Source organism: Trachypithecus francoisi, unplaced genomic scaffold, assembly GCF_009764315.1.
Source record: "Trachypithecus francoisi isolate TF-2019V2 unplaced genomic scaffold, Tfra_2.0 Lachesis_group2, whole genome shotgun sequence".
NCBI lineage: Eukaryota > Metazoa > Chordata > Mammalia > Primates > Cercopithecidae > Trachypithecus > Trachypithecus francoisi.
The window spans coordinates 96,682,638-96,703,724 of record NW_022681465.1 but is presented as its reverse complement, the minus strand read 5'-3'; the positions used below and the strand labels follow the sequence as shown (position 1 = coordinate 96,703,724).

General features: G+C 36.0%; 1 protein-coding gene across 2 annotated transcripts in view; it reads right to left on the bottom strand.

Moving 5' to 3' along the window:
* Positions 1 to 21,087, bottom strand: part of CWC27 (CWC27 spliceosome associated cyclophilin) — a 261,663-nt gene that overhangs the window by 112,418 nt on the left and 128,158 nt on the right. Inside the window, exon 12 of one of the 2 annotated variants that reach the window (XM_033179685.1) lies at positions 7,106 to 8,205. The exons of the other annotated variant lie outside the window; for it this stretch is intronic. Coding sequence (XP_033035576.1) covers positions 8,093 to 8,205 — 113 coding nt within the window. The 3' untranslated portion in view covers positions 7,106 to 8,092. Of the gene's footprint in view, positions 1 to 7,105; positions 8,206 to 21,087 lie in introns of those variants that run through there. 2 annotated transcript variants of the gene reach the window in all.

Here is a 21,087-nt window from a genome sequence, read left to right as displayed (position 1 = left end):
GAAAACCCCATTGTCTCAGTCTACAATCTCCTTAAGCTGATAAGCAACTTCAGCAAAGTCTCAGGATACAAAGTCAATATGCAAAAATCACAAGCATTCCTATACACCAGTAACAGACAAACAGAGAGACAAATCATGAGGGAATTCTCATTCACAATTGCTACAAAGAGAAAAAAATACATAGGAATCCAACTTACAAGGGATGTGAAGGACCTCTTCAAGGAGAACTACAAACCACTGCTCAGCGAAATAAAAGAGGACACAAACAAACGGAAGAACATTTGATGCTCATGGATAGGAAGAATCAATATCATGAAAATGGCCATACTGCCCAAGGTAATTTATAGATTCAATGCCATCCCCATCAAGCTACCAATGACTTTCTTCACAGTATTGGAAAAAACTACTTTAAAGTTCATATGAAACCAAAAAAGAGCCCATATAGCCAAGACAATCCTAAGCAAAAAGAACAAAGCTGGAGGTGTCATGCTACCCAACTTCAAATTATACTACGAGGCTATAGTAACCAAAACAGCATGGTACTGGTACCAAAACAGAGATATAGACCAATGGAACAGAACAGAGGCCTCAGAAATAACACCACACATCTACAACCATCTGATCTTTGACAAACCTGAGAAAAACAAGAAATGGGGAAAGGATTCCCTATTTAATAAATGGTACAGGGAAAACTGGCTAGCCACATGTAGAAAGCTGAAACTGGATCCCTTCCTTACACCTTACACAAAAATTAATTCAAGATGAATTAAAGACTTAAATGTTAGACCTAAAACCATTAAAACCTTAGAAGAAAACCTAGGCAATACCTAGGCAATTCAGGACATAGGCATGGGCAAGGACTTCATGACTAAAACACCAAAAGCAATGACAACAAAAGCCAAAATAGACAAATGGGATCTAATTAAACTAAAGAGCTTCTGCACTGCAAAAGAACCTACTATCAGAGTGAACAGGCAACCTACAGAATGGAAGTAAATTTTTGCAATCTATCCATCTGACAACGAATATCCAGAATCTACTAAGAACTTAAACGAATTTACAAGAAAAAAACAACCCCATCAAAAAGTGGGCAAAGGGTATGAACAGACACTTCTCAAAAGAAGACATTTATGCAGCCAACAGACACATGAAAAAATGCTCATCATCACTGGTCATCAGAGAAATGCAAATCAAAACCACAATGAGATACCATCTTACACCAGGTAGAATGGTGATCATTAAAAAGTCAGGAAAAAACAGATGCTGGAGAGGATGTGGAGAAATAGGAATGCTTTTACACTGTTGGTGGGAACGTAAACTAGTTCAACCATTGTGGAAGACGATGTCACGATTCCTCAAGGATCTAGAACTAGAAGTACCATTTGACCCACTGATCCCATTACTGGCTATATTCCCAAAGGATTATAAATCATGCTACTATAAATACACATGCACATGTATGTTTATTGTGGCAGTATTCACAATAGCAAAGACTTGGAAACAACCCAAATGTCCATCAATGATAGACTGAAGTTAAAGTATAATAATAACAAAAGAATTTCAGTGCTACATCTAGACCAATGTTCTTTGGACTCATGTATCTTAATTTGTAAAAAAATTTTGAGCATTCACCCTCAAAAATTTGTATATTTATTCAAATTTATATAAATTATGTGCATTACTAGTCTTGATTTTTTTTGTTCTTTCATTCAGTCTTTTATTTTCAGATTAAAAGATAAACAGAAATAGAAGTTCAGACGCTTTCTCCCTATACTCTAACGGGCCATCTCTGTGCCATTTTGGAGACCACTGTTCTAAAAGACAGAAAGTAAAGAAACTGGCCCTGCATGGACCAGAAGTCGGAAAAGTTGGGAGGAGGCTGAAAGATTTGATCTAATGGTAAGTAACATGATCCTATTAAGGGCATCTTAGCTTGAGTGTGGAGAAGGCAGTAATCATGAAGCCGAGCCAGGAGAGAAAAGATACATATTCATCAGCAATTTTATTTATTTATTTATTTTTTTGAGATGTAGTGTGGTTCTGTCGGTCAGGCTGGAGTGCAGTGGTGCGATCTCGGCTCACTGCAACCTCTGCATCCCACGTTCGAGCAATTCTCCTGCCTCAGACTTCTGAGTAGCTGGGACTACAGGCATGCACCACCATGCCCGGCTAATTTTTGAGACCGGGTTTCACCATGTTGGCCAGGCTGGCCTCAAACTTCCTGACCTCAGGTGATCCACTCACCTTGGCCTCCCAAAGTGCTGGGATTATAGGCATGAGCCACTGTTTCTGGCCCATATTTATTAGTACTTCAAAGGGGCATACAGAGCTGTTCTAGTATCTTCAGGTTGCATGTAGATAGGTCTTACAGTTAAATTCCTATGAGCTGAAAGATATCTTAGGAAGTCATCTATTCTGATCCTTATCTGAGTCATAGTTGCATTCAGTGTGTTTATCAGTCAGTTTTGGAATTCTGGGTTGCTATCTGTGGTAGTTAAAGTATGTCTACAGTTTCTTTGAAGGGATTTAAAAGATGAAGACTAACTCTCCTTCCCTTGAATGTGGGTAGACTTAGTGACATGTGTCACTTTACAGAATAGTTAATAGCAGGCATTATAGCTTTCTCAGGCCTCCTCTTCTTCCCACCATACCAAAGGAATCACTTGTTCTGGGGAAACCCGATACCATATCATAAGGATAAGAAAGCAGCACTATGGAGAGGTCCATATGGTGAAGAACCAAGGCTTCCTGTTAATAGCCATGAGAATGAGTCATCTTAGTAGGTTCTCTAGCTAAATCAAGTCTTCAGATTTATAGCCTTCATCAACATTTTGCCTACAGCCTCATAAGTTGCAAAACTTCTCAGCTAAGTTGTTCCAAATTCCTGATCCATAGAAACTATGAAATATTTAATTTTTTTTAAGCCTCTTAATTTTGGAGTCATTTGTTATGCAGTAATAGGTAAGTAATACAGAATTTTGGTATCCCGGGGTGGGGTGCTGACCTAAAGAAAAACCTAAAGTATGTGAATGGTTTGAAACCTTGTAGTGGGCAGAAGCTAGAAGGACTTGGAAGAATTTGTTAATGAAAAATTGGAGACTCTTAAACTGTTTGTAGAAGCATGGTGGCCTTTGAGGAGACTGCTCATGAAGGCTTAAATCAAAGTGAATGCACAAGGATGTTCGCCGTAGCATTATTCATAATAGCCAAGAGGTGGAAAAAAACACACATGTCCTTCAAGTGATTTAGTGGATGAACAAAATGTGTTATACAATGGCATATTATTTGGTGATAAAGGAACTAAGTACTGATACTTGATATAATGTGGATAAACCTTGAAAACATTAAGCTAGGTAAAAGAATTTAGTCACAAAAAACTAATGCACAATGTTAATGGGTGAAACTGTGAGGGGTGGCAGAAAGGAGGGTATGTGGGAACTCTATCATCTAGGTTTTAAGTCCCATATGCATTAGGTATTTGTCCTAATGCTCTCCCTCTCCTTGCCCCCGACCCCTCAACAGGCCCCGGTGTGTGATGTTCCCCTCCCTGGGTCCATGTGTTCTCATTGTTCAACCCCTACTTATGAGCGAGAACATGTAGTGTTTGGTTTTCTCCTCCCGTGTTAGTTTGCTGAGAATGATGGTTTCCAACTTCATCCATGTCCTTGCAAAGGACATGAACTCATTATTTTTTTATGGCTGCATAGTATTCCATGGTGTATATGTGCCACATTTACTTTATCCAGTCTATCATTGATGGGCATTTGAGTTGGTTCCAAGTCTTTGCTATTGTAAATAGTGCTGCAATAAACATACATGTGTATGTATCTTTATAGTAGGATGATTTATAATCCTTTGGGTATATACCTCGTAATGGGATTGCTGGGTCAAATGGTATTTCTGGTTCTAGATCCTTGAGGAATTGCCACACTATCTTTCACAATGGTTGAACTAATTTACACTCCCACCAACAGTGTAAAAGTTTTCCTATTTCTCCACATCCTCACCATCATTTGTTGTTTCCTGACTAAAAGTCCATCAATTACAAAAGATAATACCATTTATGGTAGCACAAAAATATAAAATACGGAGAAATCTGACAAATATATACAAGACCTCTACATTGAAAACTACAAAACAGTGCTCTGGGAAATTAAAGATGACCTTAATAAACTGAAAGATATAACACACTCATGGATGGTACTACCCAATAGTAGTAAGATGTCAATTTTCTTCAAATTGATTTATATATTCAATGTAATCCCAGTGAAAATTCTCGCAGGCTTTGTTTGTTTGTTTGTTTGTTTGTAGAAATTGATTAGTTGATCCAAAATTTACATGGAAATGCAGATGACCTAGAACAGACTAAACAACTTTAAAAAATGTTGGAGGACATACACTTGACTTCAAGACTTATAAAACCATAGTGATCAAAACACTAGTATTGATGTAAAGATAGACAAATAGATGAATGGGACAGAATAGAGAGTATAGAATAAACCCACGTATATATAGGCAATTGATTTTCAACAAAAGTTCAAGGTCAATTCAGTAGGGAAAGGATTGTCTTTTCAATAAATGGTCTAGACCAAACAGACATCAACATGGAAATATGTGTACTTTGATCCATACTTTGCACTACAGTTATGCCCTATTTAACAATGTTTCAGTAACCGATGGACTGCATACACAAAGATGGTGTCATAAGATTAATTATAATGGAGCTGAAAAATTCCTATGACCTGGTGACATTGTAGCTGTGATAATGTCGTAGAGCAACACATTACTCATGCGTTTGCAGTGATGCTGGTGTAAACAAATCTACACTGACAGTTTTATAAAAGTATAGCATATACAATTATGTACAGTACATATTTGATAACAATAAATGACTATATATTTATTATCCTGTAATTTTTATTGTTATTTTAGAGTGTACTCCTACTTATAAAAAGAAAATTTTAATTGTAAAATAGCCTCAGACAGGTCCGACTGGAGGCATTCCAGAAGAAGGCATTGTTATCATAAGAGATGACAGCTCCATGCATGTTATTGCCCCTGAAGACCTACCAGTGGAACAAGATGTGGAAGTGGAAGACAGTGATATTGATGATCTTGACCTTATGTTGGCTTAGGCTTTGCTGTGATTTTGTCTTCTTTTTAAGAAAAAAACTTTAAAAGGAAAAAAAGTTTCAAAGCAGAAAAAAGCTTACAGAATAAAGATCTAAAGAAAGAAAATATTTTTGAATATTTTTGTACAGTTGTACAATATGTTTGTGTTTTAAGCTAGGTGTGATTACAAAACAGTCAAAAGTTAAAAATTAAAAAGTTTATAAAGTAAAAAAGTTATAGTAAGCCAAGATTATTATTAAAGAGAGAAAACATTTAAATACATTCAGTGTAGCGTAAATGTACAGTGTTTATAAATCCTACGGCAGTGTAATGTCCTAGGCCTTCACATTAACTCACCACTCATTCTCTGACTCAGAGTGACTTCCAGTCCTGCGAGCTCCATTCATGATAAGTGCCTATACAGGTATACCACTTATTATCTTTTATACCTTTTTTTCTTTTTTTTTTGAGATGGAGTCTCATTCTGTCACCCAGGCTGGAGTGCAGTGGCACAATCTGGGCTCACTGCAAGCTCTGCCTCCCGGGTTCATGCCATTCTTCTGCCTCAGCCTCCCAAGTAGCTGGGACTACAGGTACCTGCCACCACACCCAGTTAATTTTTTGCATTTTTAGTAGAGACAGGGTTTCACCATGTTAGCCAGGATGGTCTCGATCTCTTTTATGCCATATTTTTACTGTACTTTTTTAATGTTTAGATATGTTTAAATACACAAATACTTACCTGGGTAAGCCTGCAACATTCAGTATGGTAATATGCTGTATAGGATTATAGTCTAGGAACAATAGTCAATACCAGGGGTATCCAATCTTTTGGCTTCCCTGGGTCACACTGGAAGAAGAATTGTCTTGGGTCATACATAAAATACGCTAACACTAACGATAGCTGATGAGCTAAAACAAAAAAAAAAAATCACAAAAAAATCTCATGATGTTTTAAGAAGGTTTATGAATTTGTGTTGGGGCACATTCAGAGCTGTCTTGGGCCGCATGCGACCCACTGGCCACAGACTGGACAAGCTTGGGTCACACCATATACCCTAGGTGTATAGTAGACTATACTAGCTAGCTCTGGGCAAGCTTTGTGTAAGAACACTCTATAGTGTTTGCACAATGATAAAATCACCCAGCAACACATTTCTCAGAATGTATCCCCATTGTTAAGGGATGTGTGACTGTATATATAAACATTAAGTCGAAGTGAATCACACCTTAATGTAAAATCTTAAAACTAAAAAATTTCTTAAAAAAAACCACATAGAATATCTTTGTGACTTTGAGTCAGGCAAAGATTTCTTAGATCCAGTAACTTGATTCAAAAATGAAAAAAGTTAGTAAGTTAGACTTTCCCAAAATTTAAGTTTTGTTTTTTGAAAGACACCATTAAGAAAACAAAAAAAAATAAGCTACTGTTTGAGAGAAATATTTACAAATCATATATCTGATAAAGGATTTGTATCCAAAGAACATAAAGAAGTCTCAAAATCAATAGTAAATAACAAACACCACAATAAAAAATGGATAAAAGGATTTGAATATATACTGCACCAAAGAATATATACGGATGACAAACAAGCACATGAAATGCTCAACATCATTATTAATTAAATGTAAATCAAAACCACAAAGTAACACTGCAAACTATTAGAATGGCTAAAATTAGAGAGTGACCACACCAAGTGTTAGCAAGGATACGGAGTTAACAGGATAGTTTATGCACTACTTGTAGGGTGTAAAATGGCACAACCAGTTTGGAAAAGAGTTTGGCAGTTTTCAAAAAGTTGAACATACACCTATCACATTACTTAGCCATTCCACTTCCAGATATTTGCTCAAGCAAAATAATAGTATATGGTTATAAAATACTTGTGGTATATCTATATAATGGAATACTACTTAGCAATAAAAGGAATAAACTACATATATACAACATGGATAAATATGAAAATGCATATTTTGATTGAAAGAAGTTAGACAAAAAAGTACATAGAGAATATGATTTCATTTAAATAAGATTTAGAAAATACAACTATTTTATAGTGGTAGAAAACTTTAGTGGTTGCCAGGGGATCAGAGAGGGGGTTAGCAAGGGGCATGAGAACATGTTGGGCCTTGAGGAATATGTTCACTATCTAGATTGTGGTGACGTTTTCACAGGTATAGACATATGTCAAAACATGTCAAATTGTTCACTTTAAATTATTCTGCAATAAAGCTATTACAAATGTTTTTGTTTCTGTTCAAATCACTGTTTGTGGATTCCATCTCTTGACTGGGCCCTTTCTGCTACATACCACCAAATCACATTGTACTGTTTCATAATAAGTTCATAGCTCTTATCTGGAATTTTGCCCATTATTTAAATGTGCATCTGTGCTCTTCATGTTATCATAGATTCATCCTCAAAAAATTGTCTTTTTCATGGTTATTCTTTTTCCCCTTAGTTTACAAACAATGTGATTATTCACTTAAGCAAACACTTAACAGTTTCATTCATTACTTCAGCAACTGTTTGTTGAATGCTTATTATTTTGCCCATTGCTATGCAAAGTATTAGGCATATAGAGATGAATCTATGGCCCCTGCTCTGCCAGGTACCTTTCCAACTACTGTTATACTGATTGCCCTTCATTTTGCAGTGGATTTGTCTCTCAAAACATAGCTCAGATACTTGGTCAAGCTTTCCCTGACCCAATAGACTACTGCCTATTTGGTTCTTCCTAGGATTTTGTTTATATTATATAACAGACTCTGCTAATTTTCTCCCTGGATTCAGTCATCCCTTTCACCTTTTAGTAAAAGAATCAACCCCATATATCTCCCATCCTTGATATTTAGTTAGCCAGCCACGTGGACACCCAACTGGAGACTTTATTCCTCAGCCTTTTTTTTACAGCTAGGTATGGCCATGTGATTTCAGTATAATACGGTAAGAGTGAAAGTGCTTCGTGCAACTTTTGGGTCATCTCCTTAAAGATGAAGTCACCAGTCTGGTACTTGCTCTTTCCTCTTCCCTGTTGCTGGAATATAGACATGGAGGTGGGTCCGGTTGAATCATGTGGTCAATGATAACACCTTAGGAGATGGCAGAAAGACAAAAATGAAAAAAACTTGGGTCCTTAAATACCTGCTGGTTCTGAAGCGCTCCTCCTGAACGGTTCTGCATGAGAGAAATAATCCTCAATCTTATTTAAACATGGCATTTTTTGAGTCTTTATCCATCTGTCTACCTCTCTCTCCCTCTTTCTTTTTTAACAGCAACTTCTTTTGTAGCTAATAAAACTAGCACTATTAATAGAAATTTCACTAATGACACTCCTTATACATAGCAACTAGATCTTGCTTTCTCTGCATTAGAAAGACATCTGGGGAAAAAAAAGTGACAAATGTCTAATACAACAAAGTCACATTAATTTTCTGGCTATCTACTATGTGTAAGGATTAAGAAGTTATACTTCTGGTCATTTTAATTATTATAACCCAGTTCTAAAAACTGTTTTCTATTTTACTGATTTCTGCTCTTTATTCCTTTCTTCCTTCTACTTCATTGGGCTAATTTTGCCTGCTTTTTGTATTTTTTTTTTTTTTTAGGGCTTCTTTACATGGGGAACTTCTACAATAATTTCCTGAAATATTAGCATCTAATGCAATAACTGCTTCTAAGTACTGCTATGGCTGCATTAACATACTTGGAAATCAGTAACTCTAAAAGCAATTGTTACTAATTCCTAACAACTGCATTGTGTCAGAAGATGTAGTCTGTTTAAAAACAATCCTCTGAAAATTTTCTTTATTTATGGTCCATTATGTGGCCACTTTCTATAAATGTTTCAAGAGAGCTAGAAAATAATGTGCATTCTGAAGCAATATTCCCTTTTGTACATTATATCAAACTTGTTAATTGTGTTTTTGTACATTATATCAAACTTGTTAATTGTGGGGTTCAAATCTACATTCTTATTAAATTTTAACATGCTTTAATCAGTTACTGAGAGAACTATATTAAAATCTCTCACTATAATGTAATTGCTTACTTATTCTAGGTCTACCAATCTTTGCTTCATATATTTTGAGTACATGTTATTAGGTCTATGCAAGTTAGGGATTATTAAATTTTACTGATAAATTGAGGTTTTTGTGTTATGTGGAGATTCTATGCCTAGTAATACATTTTGTCTTAACAATTTGATTGTCTAATTTTTAAAATTATTATACTTTAAGTTCTAGGGTACATGTGCACGATGTGCAGGTTTGGTACATAGGTATACACGTGACATGTTGGTTTGCTGCACCCATCAACTCATCATTTACATTAGGTATTTCTCCTAATGCTATCCCTCCCCCTATCCCCCACCCCCGACCGGCCTTGTTGTGTGATGTTCCCTGCCCTGTGTCCATGTGTTCTCATTGTTCAACTCCCACCTATGAGTGAGAACATGTGGTATCTGGTTTTCTGTTCTTGTGGTAGTTTGCTAAGAATGATGGTTTCCAGCTTCATCCATGTCCCTGCAAAGGACATGAACTCATCCTTTTTTATGGCTGCATAGTATTCCATGGTGTATATGTGCCACATTTACTTTATACAGTCTATCATTGATGGGCATTCGAGTTGGTTCCAACTCTTTGCTATTGTAAATAGCGCTGCAATAAACATACATGTGCATGTGTCTTTATAATAGAATGATTTATACTCCTTTAGGTATATGCCCAGTAATGGGATGGCTGGGTTAAATGGTATTTCTAGTTCTAGATTCTCACTCTGTCACCCAGGCTGGAGTGCAGTGGTACAATCTTGCCTCACTGCAACCTCCGCCTCCCAGGTTCTAGCAATTCTCCTTCCTCAGCCTCCCCAGTAGCTGGGATTACAGGTGTACAATGCCACGCCTGGCTAATTTTTTGTATTTTAGTAGAAATGAGCTTTCACTGAGTTGCCCAGGCTGGTCTTGAACGCCTGAGTTGAGGCAATCCACCCACCTTGACCTCCCAAAGTGCTAGGATTACAGGCATGAGCCACCGCACCTGGCCTGATTGTCCAATATTTTTAAGATGTTTCTTACATAAGTAGCATATGATTGAATTTCCAGTTTGACAAACGTAGTTTTTTAGGTGAAGTATTTGACTTTTTACATTATTTCAATACAATTATTGATACATCTGCATTTTACTTCTCCTATGTCTTATGCCATCTTTTTTTTTTTTTTTTTTTTTTAATATCCTGCCAGTCCATGTTTCTTTTTCTTTCCTTTCTTATCCCCTTTGGGTTGATTTTTTTTTTTTTCTAATCCATCTTTTCCTCTACTGGTTTGGAAGTTAATACCCTTTCTTATCCTGTTAGTAGTTTCCCTAAAAATTTTAACATGTATAATTAATGTCTTAAAAACCACAGTTTATCTTGTGTCTTTACCTTCTTCCCAAACAATACAAGGGCCATAGAATGCTTTTCCAAGCACCTTTTACCTGCTCACCAAAGTTGTATACCATGTTCTTATGTATTTTAATTTTACCTTTATTGTTTAACATAAGACATTGTTATTGTTGTTTTATTCCTTCAATATTTATTTAGATTTATTCATATATTTACAACTTTCCATGTTCCTAACTCTTTGTATTATAGGTCTTACATCTGGGCTCACTTATCTTTTGCGATAAGTATGTCCTTTAGAATTTCCTTTGGTGAAGGTCTGCAGGTAGCAATGTCTTTCAGTTTTTGTTTGTCAGAAGGACATTTCCCTCAGTCCACTGAAGATAAGATTCTTCCTTATGTCCTCACTTGTTGCTGTTGAGAAATCAGCTCTTGCTTTTTTAATGGTAATATCTTTTCTGTCTGCTTTTAAGATATCTTTGTGTTGAACGCTCTGAAGTATTACCATAATGTATCAAGTACTGAATTTATTTTTCTTTATCCTCTTTTAGTTTTGGGGAGACTTCCTCATTCTGTAAAATTGATCTCTTCATTAGTCATATAAAATACTCAGTATCATCTCTTCAAATATTGCCTCTATTTGCCCTTTGGTCTCCTCCTAGAATTTGATTAGACTTTATTAGATCTTCTAGGTTCCCTATTTCTTTTTGGGCTGAGTTCTAAATAATTTTTTTTAATGCTATCTTTCAAGTCACTAATGTTCTTTTTAGCTATGTCAAATTTGCTATAAAATATGTCAAGATTTTAAGGTTAACTACTATATTTTTCATTTCTACATCTTCTTTGTTTTTAAATCACATGTTCTTTATATTTTCAAGCCTATCATTTCTTGAAATATATTACATACACTTACTTAACATTTAGTGTCTGAATAAATTCTGAACATTTTGTGGATCTCATTCTGTTGTCTGAAGTTTCTACTAGCTTTTGGTCAGGATGTCTGCATTCAATGCATATGTGTCTTCTGAGCTGTTCTTTTTCTTTTTATACTTTCCTTGAGGACTGGGAATGAAAGTAGGATTCTCCTGGAAAGATTTATGCTTGTTTGTATCAGGCTTCTGTAGGCACTTAAGATTGAGGACCATTTCCAACTAAACCCTTTTATTGTTTGTTATTGCATACAAAATTGTTCATAATTGTCAAAACTTGAAAGTGACCATGATGCCCCTCAAATTTTTTCTTTTATGACTTTTCTGTGTTCTGATCCTTTTTTTTTCCCCTGTTTGTTGGTCTTTTATTACAGATCTAAAGCACTTTTTCACATATCATATGGTATAGATGCTGTTCATATTTTTCTCTGATGCATAAGGAGACTGCTACATTGCATAGGGTGCTCACATATTGTCTGTGAACACATATTGCTCATATTTTCCTCCAAGACTATCACTGCAACTAAATCCTTGGCTGGAAGATTTGGAGACCACTCAGGCAGTGTGAATTTAGACTTCTAACTGATGGGAAGGCTGCTTTGTTGCTAGAGTTCCCAAGAGATGCTCTTGTTCCCAAATATTTTGTGCCATGATTCAAGACAGGTTCCCTTGTAGTCCACTGATGGAAATGAGGTGACCCTGCTTATTTCTAATTATTCCTGCCACTAAGGATGTGTTCCTTTGGGCTCTCAACTACACAGAATAGTCTTGTTAGACCCTCCCTACCTTGGGAAAACCTTAAGTTTTACATTATCTTCCCTGAACTTTGTGAGATTTCAAAAAGCAATGCTCCAGTTCACTCAGTTTAACAAATGTCCTTAGGGTTAAAGCCTGACTTAGTGCTCCACTTACTTATCTTAGTTCATACCTTTATTTATTCCCTGGCTTAAGTATTCCTTGCATTTTTACAAGTCATAGGAACATATGAAAAAAATATTTTTGTATTATATCCAACATTTTTCGTTGTTTTTAGTGAGGGGATCAGTTTGGACTCCTAGGCTGCCATAGTGACAGAAATTGATGTGTTCCATTACATAATAATTTTTTGTCATTAATTCCCAAATTACATGTGTAATCTTTAAAAAGGTATAGGTTTATGATAATAATATGCTCTCCAAAAGACTCTTAAGTTTGCCTAGGGGGGTTTTAGAAACAATTATTCCAGCCAAAACCAAGGTGGATTTTAATAAATACTAATTAAAACTTTATATAGACCACATCCACTCAAGGTTGGATCATTCTGAAAAACAAGTAGTAGAAAGGGCACTGGACACAAATCTAAGGGTCCTGGGTCCTAGTTCTATTACTTTGCTGTGTAATATTGGGTAAGTACCTTAACTGGCTAGCTCTAGGTTTCCTATATATACAAAACGGAGGGACCAGGCGTGGTGGCTCATGCCTATAATCCCAGCACTTTGGGAGGCTGAGGTGGGTGGATCACGAGGTTTGGAGTTCAATACCAGCCTGGTCAACATAGTGAAACCCCATCTCTACTAAAAATACAAAAAATAGCTGGGTGTGGTGGTGGGTACCTGAAATCCTGGCTACTCGGGAGGCTGAGGTAGGAGAATCGTTTGAACTTGGGAGAAGGAAGGTGCAGTGAGTTGAGATCATGCCACTGCACTCCAGCCTCAGTAACAGGGCGAGATTCCGTCTAAAAAAAAAAAGGAGGGGTTGGCCCAGATGATCCCTTCAGGACTGTGATTATTGCACAGAAGTAACAGATACAAATAGAGCACACCCAAGATGAGAGTTTCTAATGAGTAAGACATTCGTTAAGGTTAGCTTACTTTCACATTTTAACATACTGCAGCATAATGTTTTAAACAAACTTACATTCTGGCGTGGCCATATTCTTCTTAAAAAAGTCAATATAAAATATTTTTGTATATCAAAATGATTCTCAATGATTTCCCAATATTTGGGCATCTTGTTAGTTTTCTGAGAACTTCAGTATTCCTTGTGTTCTTTTTGGCATTTCAAATTCTTTAATGTAGCTATTAACATAATTTAGGGAGTATCTGAGTTTTGTGTGAAAAAATACTAACACTCAAAAGCTGCAACTGTACCATCTGCCTGGAGTTTATGTGAATAATTTGAAAATATAACTATTAAAAATTATCAGCATATTGCATTAATCATTTTTTAAAAATCAACCTAATACTATGCAGATTAAACTGTCCAAAGTAAGTTTTAATGCAACATATTCACAGGTTTACACTATAGAGTTGTGAAAAGAATATCTTTCCCAAATTTGATTAAGTGCTGCAAGATGTTGAAGAAACTCAGCACTCAAATGAATTATATGTTTGATGTCATTTTTGGCAAAACTTCAGAAAATGTCACATAAAAGAAAAACATCTTACTTAAAATAAGGTCTTGACAGCAGTCTGGAAAAGTTAACAACTCCATTCCCAAATAGGAACACTGGTTCCAATCAAACTTTTAATGATGATATTAGTTCCTCTCTTGAGACAATCTAAATATCCAAACAAAACAAAACAATAAAACACGTGTGTGTGCGCATGCACACATGCACATGTGCGTGCACACATGCACAAAACCTTCACCTCTTCTACTTTCCAAGAATGGACAAATTTGTAATTATTTCAATGTAGGCTCCAAATACCTAACTGAATCTCATCTTTCCTTGCAGAATTTTTAGTGGCCAGTTGAGAAAGGAAGAGGTAACAAACTATAACATGATCTCAGGATTTATTTTAATGACTTTTTAAATGATTTTTTTTTTTTTTAAAGAATGAGAGATTTAGAGAATTCTCATCAGCAATGAAAATGTAGTCCCTGGCTATCATTGCTCCCACATATTCTAAACCCTAGAGCTGAAGTAGTGGGAATTTTTAATGTCTTAACTACATTTGTATGGTCTTCACATCCATCATCCTCTATATCTCATGTTGTGTGATGTAAGAGAATTAAGAAGACATACTCCTAAAGCAAGTCGCCCCCTTAAGAATTTTTGGTCAATTTAAATATAAACATTCTTTTAAAAAGGTATATTATATACAAAATTATAACAAAATGACATTATGGGGAAAAAAACACATGTGTGTTTCTAGCATGAAAAAAAACAAGTCCAGAAAAAATAAATATCACAAAGTTAACTGGTTATCTTTGGCGAAGTATTATGGGGTAATACTTCTTTTTATCCTTTATGCTTTTCTACATTTCTGATATTTTTGCAAAGAATAAATGTTACTTTTACAATGTAAGAAATACAGCTTTTTTAAAAAAACAAAAAAAAAACAAAGAGACGACTCAAAACTAATATTTACCTGTATGAATTAAGCAATCTATTTTTACCGGGTCAAGAATGACACAGATATTAGTAATAGGAGGACAAACTGCAGTCACTAAAAATATAGCTAAAGGCTCTTGTCAAATTCTCAACATTGAAAGTACAACCACCAGGCCAGAAAGAAGGGTTATTATAAAACTGTGTTAAGACAGCAAAGGGATGCAGAGAGATATCCTAAATACATTGGTTCTTAAAAGCTGCAACAGATGGGCTGGGCGCGGTGGCTCATGCCTGTAATCCCATGTTTGTAATGGGATTACAATCCCATTTTTTGTAATCCAAAGTTTGTAATCCCAAACTTTGGGAGGCTGAGGCAGCCAGATCACCCAAGGTCAGGAGCTCGAGACCTGCCTGACCAATATGGCGAAATCCCGTCTATACTAAAAATAAAAAAGTTAGCCGGGTGTGGTGGCACATGCCTGTAATCTCAGCTACTTAGGGGGCTGAGACAAGAGAATTGCTTGAACACAGGAGGCAGAGGTTGCAGTGAGCTGAGATCGCACCACTGCACTCCAGCCTGGGAGACAAAGCGAGACTCTGTCTCAACACCACCACCACCACCACCAACAAAGTATCCTAAGCAACATTAGGAGGTCTGCAAGATGACCCAGAATTTAAGACATAAAAATATGTGAATTGGTTAGAATTTATTTTTTACTGCTCATAAAAGTTAAATATGCCTATAATGTAGGGTTCACAAAGTAAAGCTCAACAAGATTCACTAATTATGACTTGGAAGAAAGTTTGAGACATATTGTCTAAAAAAGAACAAAGTACTTTATGGACTCTTAAAGATGATCATCTCTTATTTACTTTACCAAAAGATTAAATTCTTGATGTAGTTGCGAGGGTATGTTCATCTTCACATTTGCTACAGACCTTTAAAAATCTTTACTATTTAAGAAATCATATTATCGAAAGATACCTTGTTTAAAATATTGCATGGTTTCCAGCACTTAAATGTAGTAAGGGGTTCAAGAAAATTTCAGTTGAGAGGCCGACTGTCCTAGCTACAGAATAAAGTTCTATTTTTCCAGGACTTTCAGGAAATGAGGTATTCCACACAATTGAATAGTCTAGATAAGAGAACCTTATCTTTAACTGATGAAAATAATTAATTTTTTTAAAGTAATTAGGCTGGAATCATTGCCCATTCTCTATCTTATTAAAGAATAATAAATACAATTTAACCTTCTCTTAATGAATCAAGGTCATTATAATACGTAGGGATAACTTTATCTTTTAAAGATATACACATTCAGAGTAAAGCATGTATAACAAGTGTTTCCATAATATTTGACTCTTATGTTCTTGTGTCTCCTGACCTAGTGTCAGCTGGTTGGCGATCACCTCTTGCTGCTACCAAAATGAATGAATGTCTCTAGCCATGCTTTTCTCTCACACTTAAAAAAAATTTCTTTTTAGCCCAGTAAAATACTGGGCTAGAAAGGTTCAGAGCTCAGTGCCTTTTCTGTTTTTTCTTTTGCTTGTTTATTTATTTATTAAATTATTGAGATATACTTCACCCTTTTACCATAAAATTCACCATAAAATTCACCCTTTTAGAGTATACACTCCCTCACTTTTATTCTTTAATTGGATTTTAGCTTAGAAAACCAGATAATCAATTTGTTAGTGGCCCTGCCCAAAGTAAGAAGAACTAGAAAATGATGGCTGGCCTGAGATGCATCCTATGAATCAAGTGCAAATATACTTTTACTTAATGTAAATAAAGTAAAAATTAGCACACAGATTAAGAGTAGAAAGAAAAATAAGTCTGATACTTCTGAGTTCCAAGAAAAAAAATAACTCAATAGTACCTAAAGAAAGTTAACTGCTTTGGAAAAGAGAACCAGTTTGCTCAATAAGATAATTTTACATGGTATTAAGTAGAACACAGAGCTAACACTCAAAGAGGGTTTTTGTTTCTTATACCAACTAAGACCAAGCCAGTTTAATACTATATATTAGCCAGATGAAAACTACTCAAAAACTATATACTTTCATAACCTATTAAGCCTGAGGACTCTAGTCTGATTTAATCCAGTATTAAAAAGATAGTCTGAAGAAATGTGAAATAGCCCAGTGCAACTAGGCATCTCAGGGATATGTTTCATGAAGAGGCTTTAAAATTATTTCTTGATTTACAAGCTCAGCCTGACCCTTCTCCTCTAATTTCTGGCACCAGTCATAGAGCAGGTATTGTCTGCCTAGAACTTTGAAAGAGGACCTAACACCTTATCTCTTTAAAGCTGATTAGAGGATATGTCCAAACCTGTCATCTCTGGGTGACTACGTTCAGTTTGGTACTGGTTTTGATATGAAACTTAAAGAAATCTGGAAAAGACTTAAGAGACATGATTTAATGAAAAGGATTATATAGTTTATTAAAGAACCTGACAGAGCCAACACAGGAAACCAACTCTATCTCCAATTAACTATCAATCTTATTCGAAATTTATTATCCTCCCACTCCCCACAACAACCTTATGCACAGGCCTGGATGATTTACAATGGGACTAAAGACACTCCAAGGCTGTAAACAGGATTGTCCTGCAGTACATCTCTTTTGACATTGCTGGTATCTAAAGTAAAACACCACATTTTTTGTTTACCTAAATTAGGGGGGTTAGAGCCTACTGCAAATTCTATATTCAATGAAGAAATGTAACTGTTTTGAATTTTAAAAATATCATGCTATTATAAAAACTTCTGATTATATGACTATAAAATGGCTTAATTCCTTGATGTTCTATTTCTTACATTTACTAAAGCATTCCCTTATACATTATCTGAAGTCTTTAAAAAGTAAGTAGATGACAAACCAATGGCAAAACTTACAAAGTTATACATATATATTTATTCCTAAAGCGTATAATTATATCTACTACCTGACAACATCCTTGTGATATAAGTAATAAGAGATCCTATTTATATTTAACTTTATATATGGAGTAACAGATGGGTCCAGATTTTAAAGTGACTTGCCTAATGTGATAGAATAAATTTAAAAGTGAAACTGTGAATACAATGTAAGTCTCTAATTATCTATACAAATCTGGTTAAGGATCTGGCCCAGGAACCTGGGTAAAGATTAAAAAAACAATGAAAAAATAATCCATTGATTAAAGGTGGATTTCCTAAGATGGCAGAATCCCTGAAGAAAGTTTTATGCCTATTAAAGCACCTGGCTAAATGGGAGATCTCCATTTCTGCAAGAAGAACAAAACTAGATATTTCAATGCACAACCAGTAGAACCCAAAGCTTTTCAGAGCAGGTAGGCAAGATAAATAAATAAAAGACTTCTACATTGGACAAAGAGAAGTCAAATTACCTCTTTTCACTGATGATATGATTCTATACCGCGAAAACCCTTAAGATTCTGTGGAAAGACTTCTACCTGATAAACCACTTCAGCAAAGTCTGAGGATACAAGATCAATGTACTAAAATCAGTAGTATTTCTATATACCAAATAGTGATCAAGGTGAGAATCAAATCACAAATGCAATCCCACTTACAATAGCCACAATAAATAAAATACCTAGGAATACATCTGACCAAAAAGGTAAAGATCTCTACAAGAAGAACTATAAAACACTGCTGAAAGAAACCATAAATGACACAAACAAATGGGAAAACATTCCATGCTTGTGGGTTGGAAGAATCAGTATCATTAAAATGTTCATATTGCCCAAAGCAATATGTAGATTCAATGCTATTTCTATAAATTACCAATATCATTTTTCACAGCATTAGAAAAACTATTCTAAAATTTATATGGAACCAAAAAAGAGTCCAAATAGCCAAGGTGATATGGTTTGGCTTTGTGTCACCACCCAAATCTCATCTTGAATGTCCAGGCAGAAATCTACTGCAGAGGTGGAGCCCTCATGGAGAACCTCTGCTAGGGCAGTGCACAAGGGAAATGTGAGGTTGGAGCCCGCACAGAGAGTCCCCACTGGGGTACTGCCTCCTGGAGCTATGAGAAGAAGGTCACTGTCCTCCAGGCCCCAGGATAGTAGATCCACCAGTGGCTTGACCTGTACTCCTAGAAAAGCTGCAGGCACTCAAGGCCAGCCCATGAGAGCAGCCTCAGTGGCTGAACCCTGCAAAGCCGTAGGGATAGAGCTTCCCAACACCTTGGGAATCCATCCTTTCCATCAGTGTTCCCTGGATGTGGGACATGGAGGCAAAAGAGATCATTTTGGAGCTTTAGGATTTAATGACTGCCTGGCTGAATTCTGGCTTCCATGGGGCCTGTAGCCCCTTTGTTTTGACCAATTTCTCCCACTTGGAATGGTGGCATTTACCCAATACTTGTATCCCCATTGTATCTTGGAAGTAACTAACAGACTTTTGATTTGTACAGGCTCCTATGCAGAAAGGACTTGCCTTGTCTCAGATAAGACTTTGGACTTGGACTTTTGGGTTAATGCTGGAATGAGTTAAGACTTTGGGGGACTGTGGGAAGGCATGATTGTGTTTTGAAATGTGAGAAGGACATGAGATTTCAGAGAGGCCAGGGGTAGAACGATGTTTTGACTCTGTGTCCCCATCCAAATCTCATCTTGAATTGTAATCCCCTTGTGTTGAAGGAGGAACCTGGTGGGAGGTGACTGGATCATGGGAGCAGTTTCCCTCATGCTGTTCTCAGGATAGTGAGTGAGTTTTCACAAGATCTGATGGTTCTCACAATATCTAATGGTTAAAAGTGGCAATCTCCCTCTCTTTTTCTATGGCCTTGTGAAGAAGGTACTTTCTTCTCCTTCACCTTCTGCCATGATTGTAAGTTTCCTGAGGACTCCCCAGCCACATGGAACTGTGAGCCAATTAAACCTCTTTCCTTTATAAATTACCCAGTCTCAAGTAGTATCTTTATAGTAGTGTGAAAATGGACTAATATACAAAGCAACCCCAAGAATAAGAATAAAGCTAGAGGCATCACATTACCCATCTTCAAATTACACTACCAGTCTATAGTAACCAAAATAGCATACTACTGGTACAAAAATAGTCACAAAAACTGATTGAACAGAATAGAGACCCCTGAAATAAAGCCACATAAATACAACCAAATGATCTTTGACAAAGTTGAAAAAAAATAAGCAATAGGGAAGGGATACTCTATTCAATAAATGGTGCTTGGGAAACTGGCTAACCATATGCCGAAGAATGAAACTGAACCCCTACCTCTCACCATACACAAAAATTAACACAAGATAGACTAAAGACCTAAATGTAAGACCTCACACTACAAAAATACTAGAAAAAGCCCTCTTCTAGACATTGGCCTATGGAAATAATTTATGACTAAGTCCCCAAAGGCAAATGTAACAAAACCAAAAATTGTTGATTGGAACCTCACTAAACTGAAGAACTCCTACACAGCAAAATAAACTATCAACAGAGTAAACTCTACCTACAGAATGGGAGAAAATATTTGCAAAGTATGCACCCAACAAAGAACTAATATCCAAAATCTATAAAGAATTTAAACAAATCAACAAGAAAGAAAACCCAGCTCTATTAAAAATAAGCAAAAGACATGAACAGACACTTCTCAAAAGAAGACATACAAGTGGCTAGAAAAAAAAAACATGAAAAAAATGTTCAACATCACTAACCATCAGAAAGATGGAAATCAAAACCATAATGAGACACCCATCTCACACTAGTCAGAATGGCTGTTACTAACAAGTCAGAAAATAACAGATGTTGGCAGCATTGCAGAGAAAAGAGAATGCTTATACAATGGTGATGGGAATGTAAATCAGTTTATCTTTTGTGGGAAGCACTGTGGAGATTTCTTAGAGAATTAAAAGTAGAATTACCATTTGACTCAGCAATCCCATTACTGGGTACCTACCCAAAGAAAGAGAAATCATTCTACCAAAAAGACACCTGTACTCGTATGTTTATTGTTATTCACTATTCACAATAGCAAAGACGTGGTATCAACCTAGGTGCCCACCGACAGTGAACTGGATAAAGAAAATTTTATACATATACACCATTGAAAACTACACAGTCATAAAAAGGAAAAAAATCATGTTGTTTGCAGCAACATGGATGCAGCTGGAGACATTATCCTAAGCAAACTAATGTAGAAACAGAAAACCAAATACCGCATTTTCTCACTTATAAATGAGAACTAAACGCCACGTACATATGGACACAAGGAAACAATAAGAAACTTGAGATTCCAAAAGCAACAAGACAGGGAGGAGGACAAGGGTTGAAAAACTACCTGTTGGCTATTATTTCACCACTTGGGTGATGGGATCATT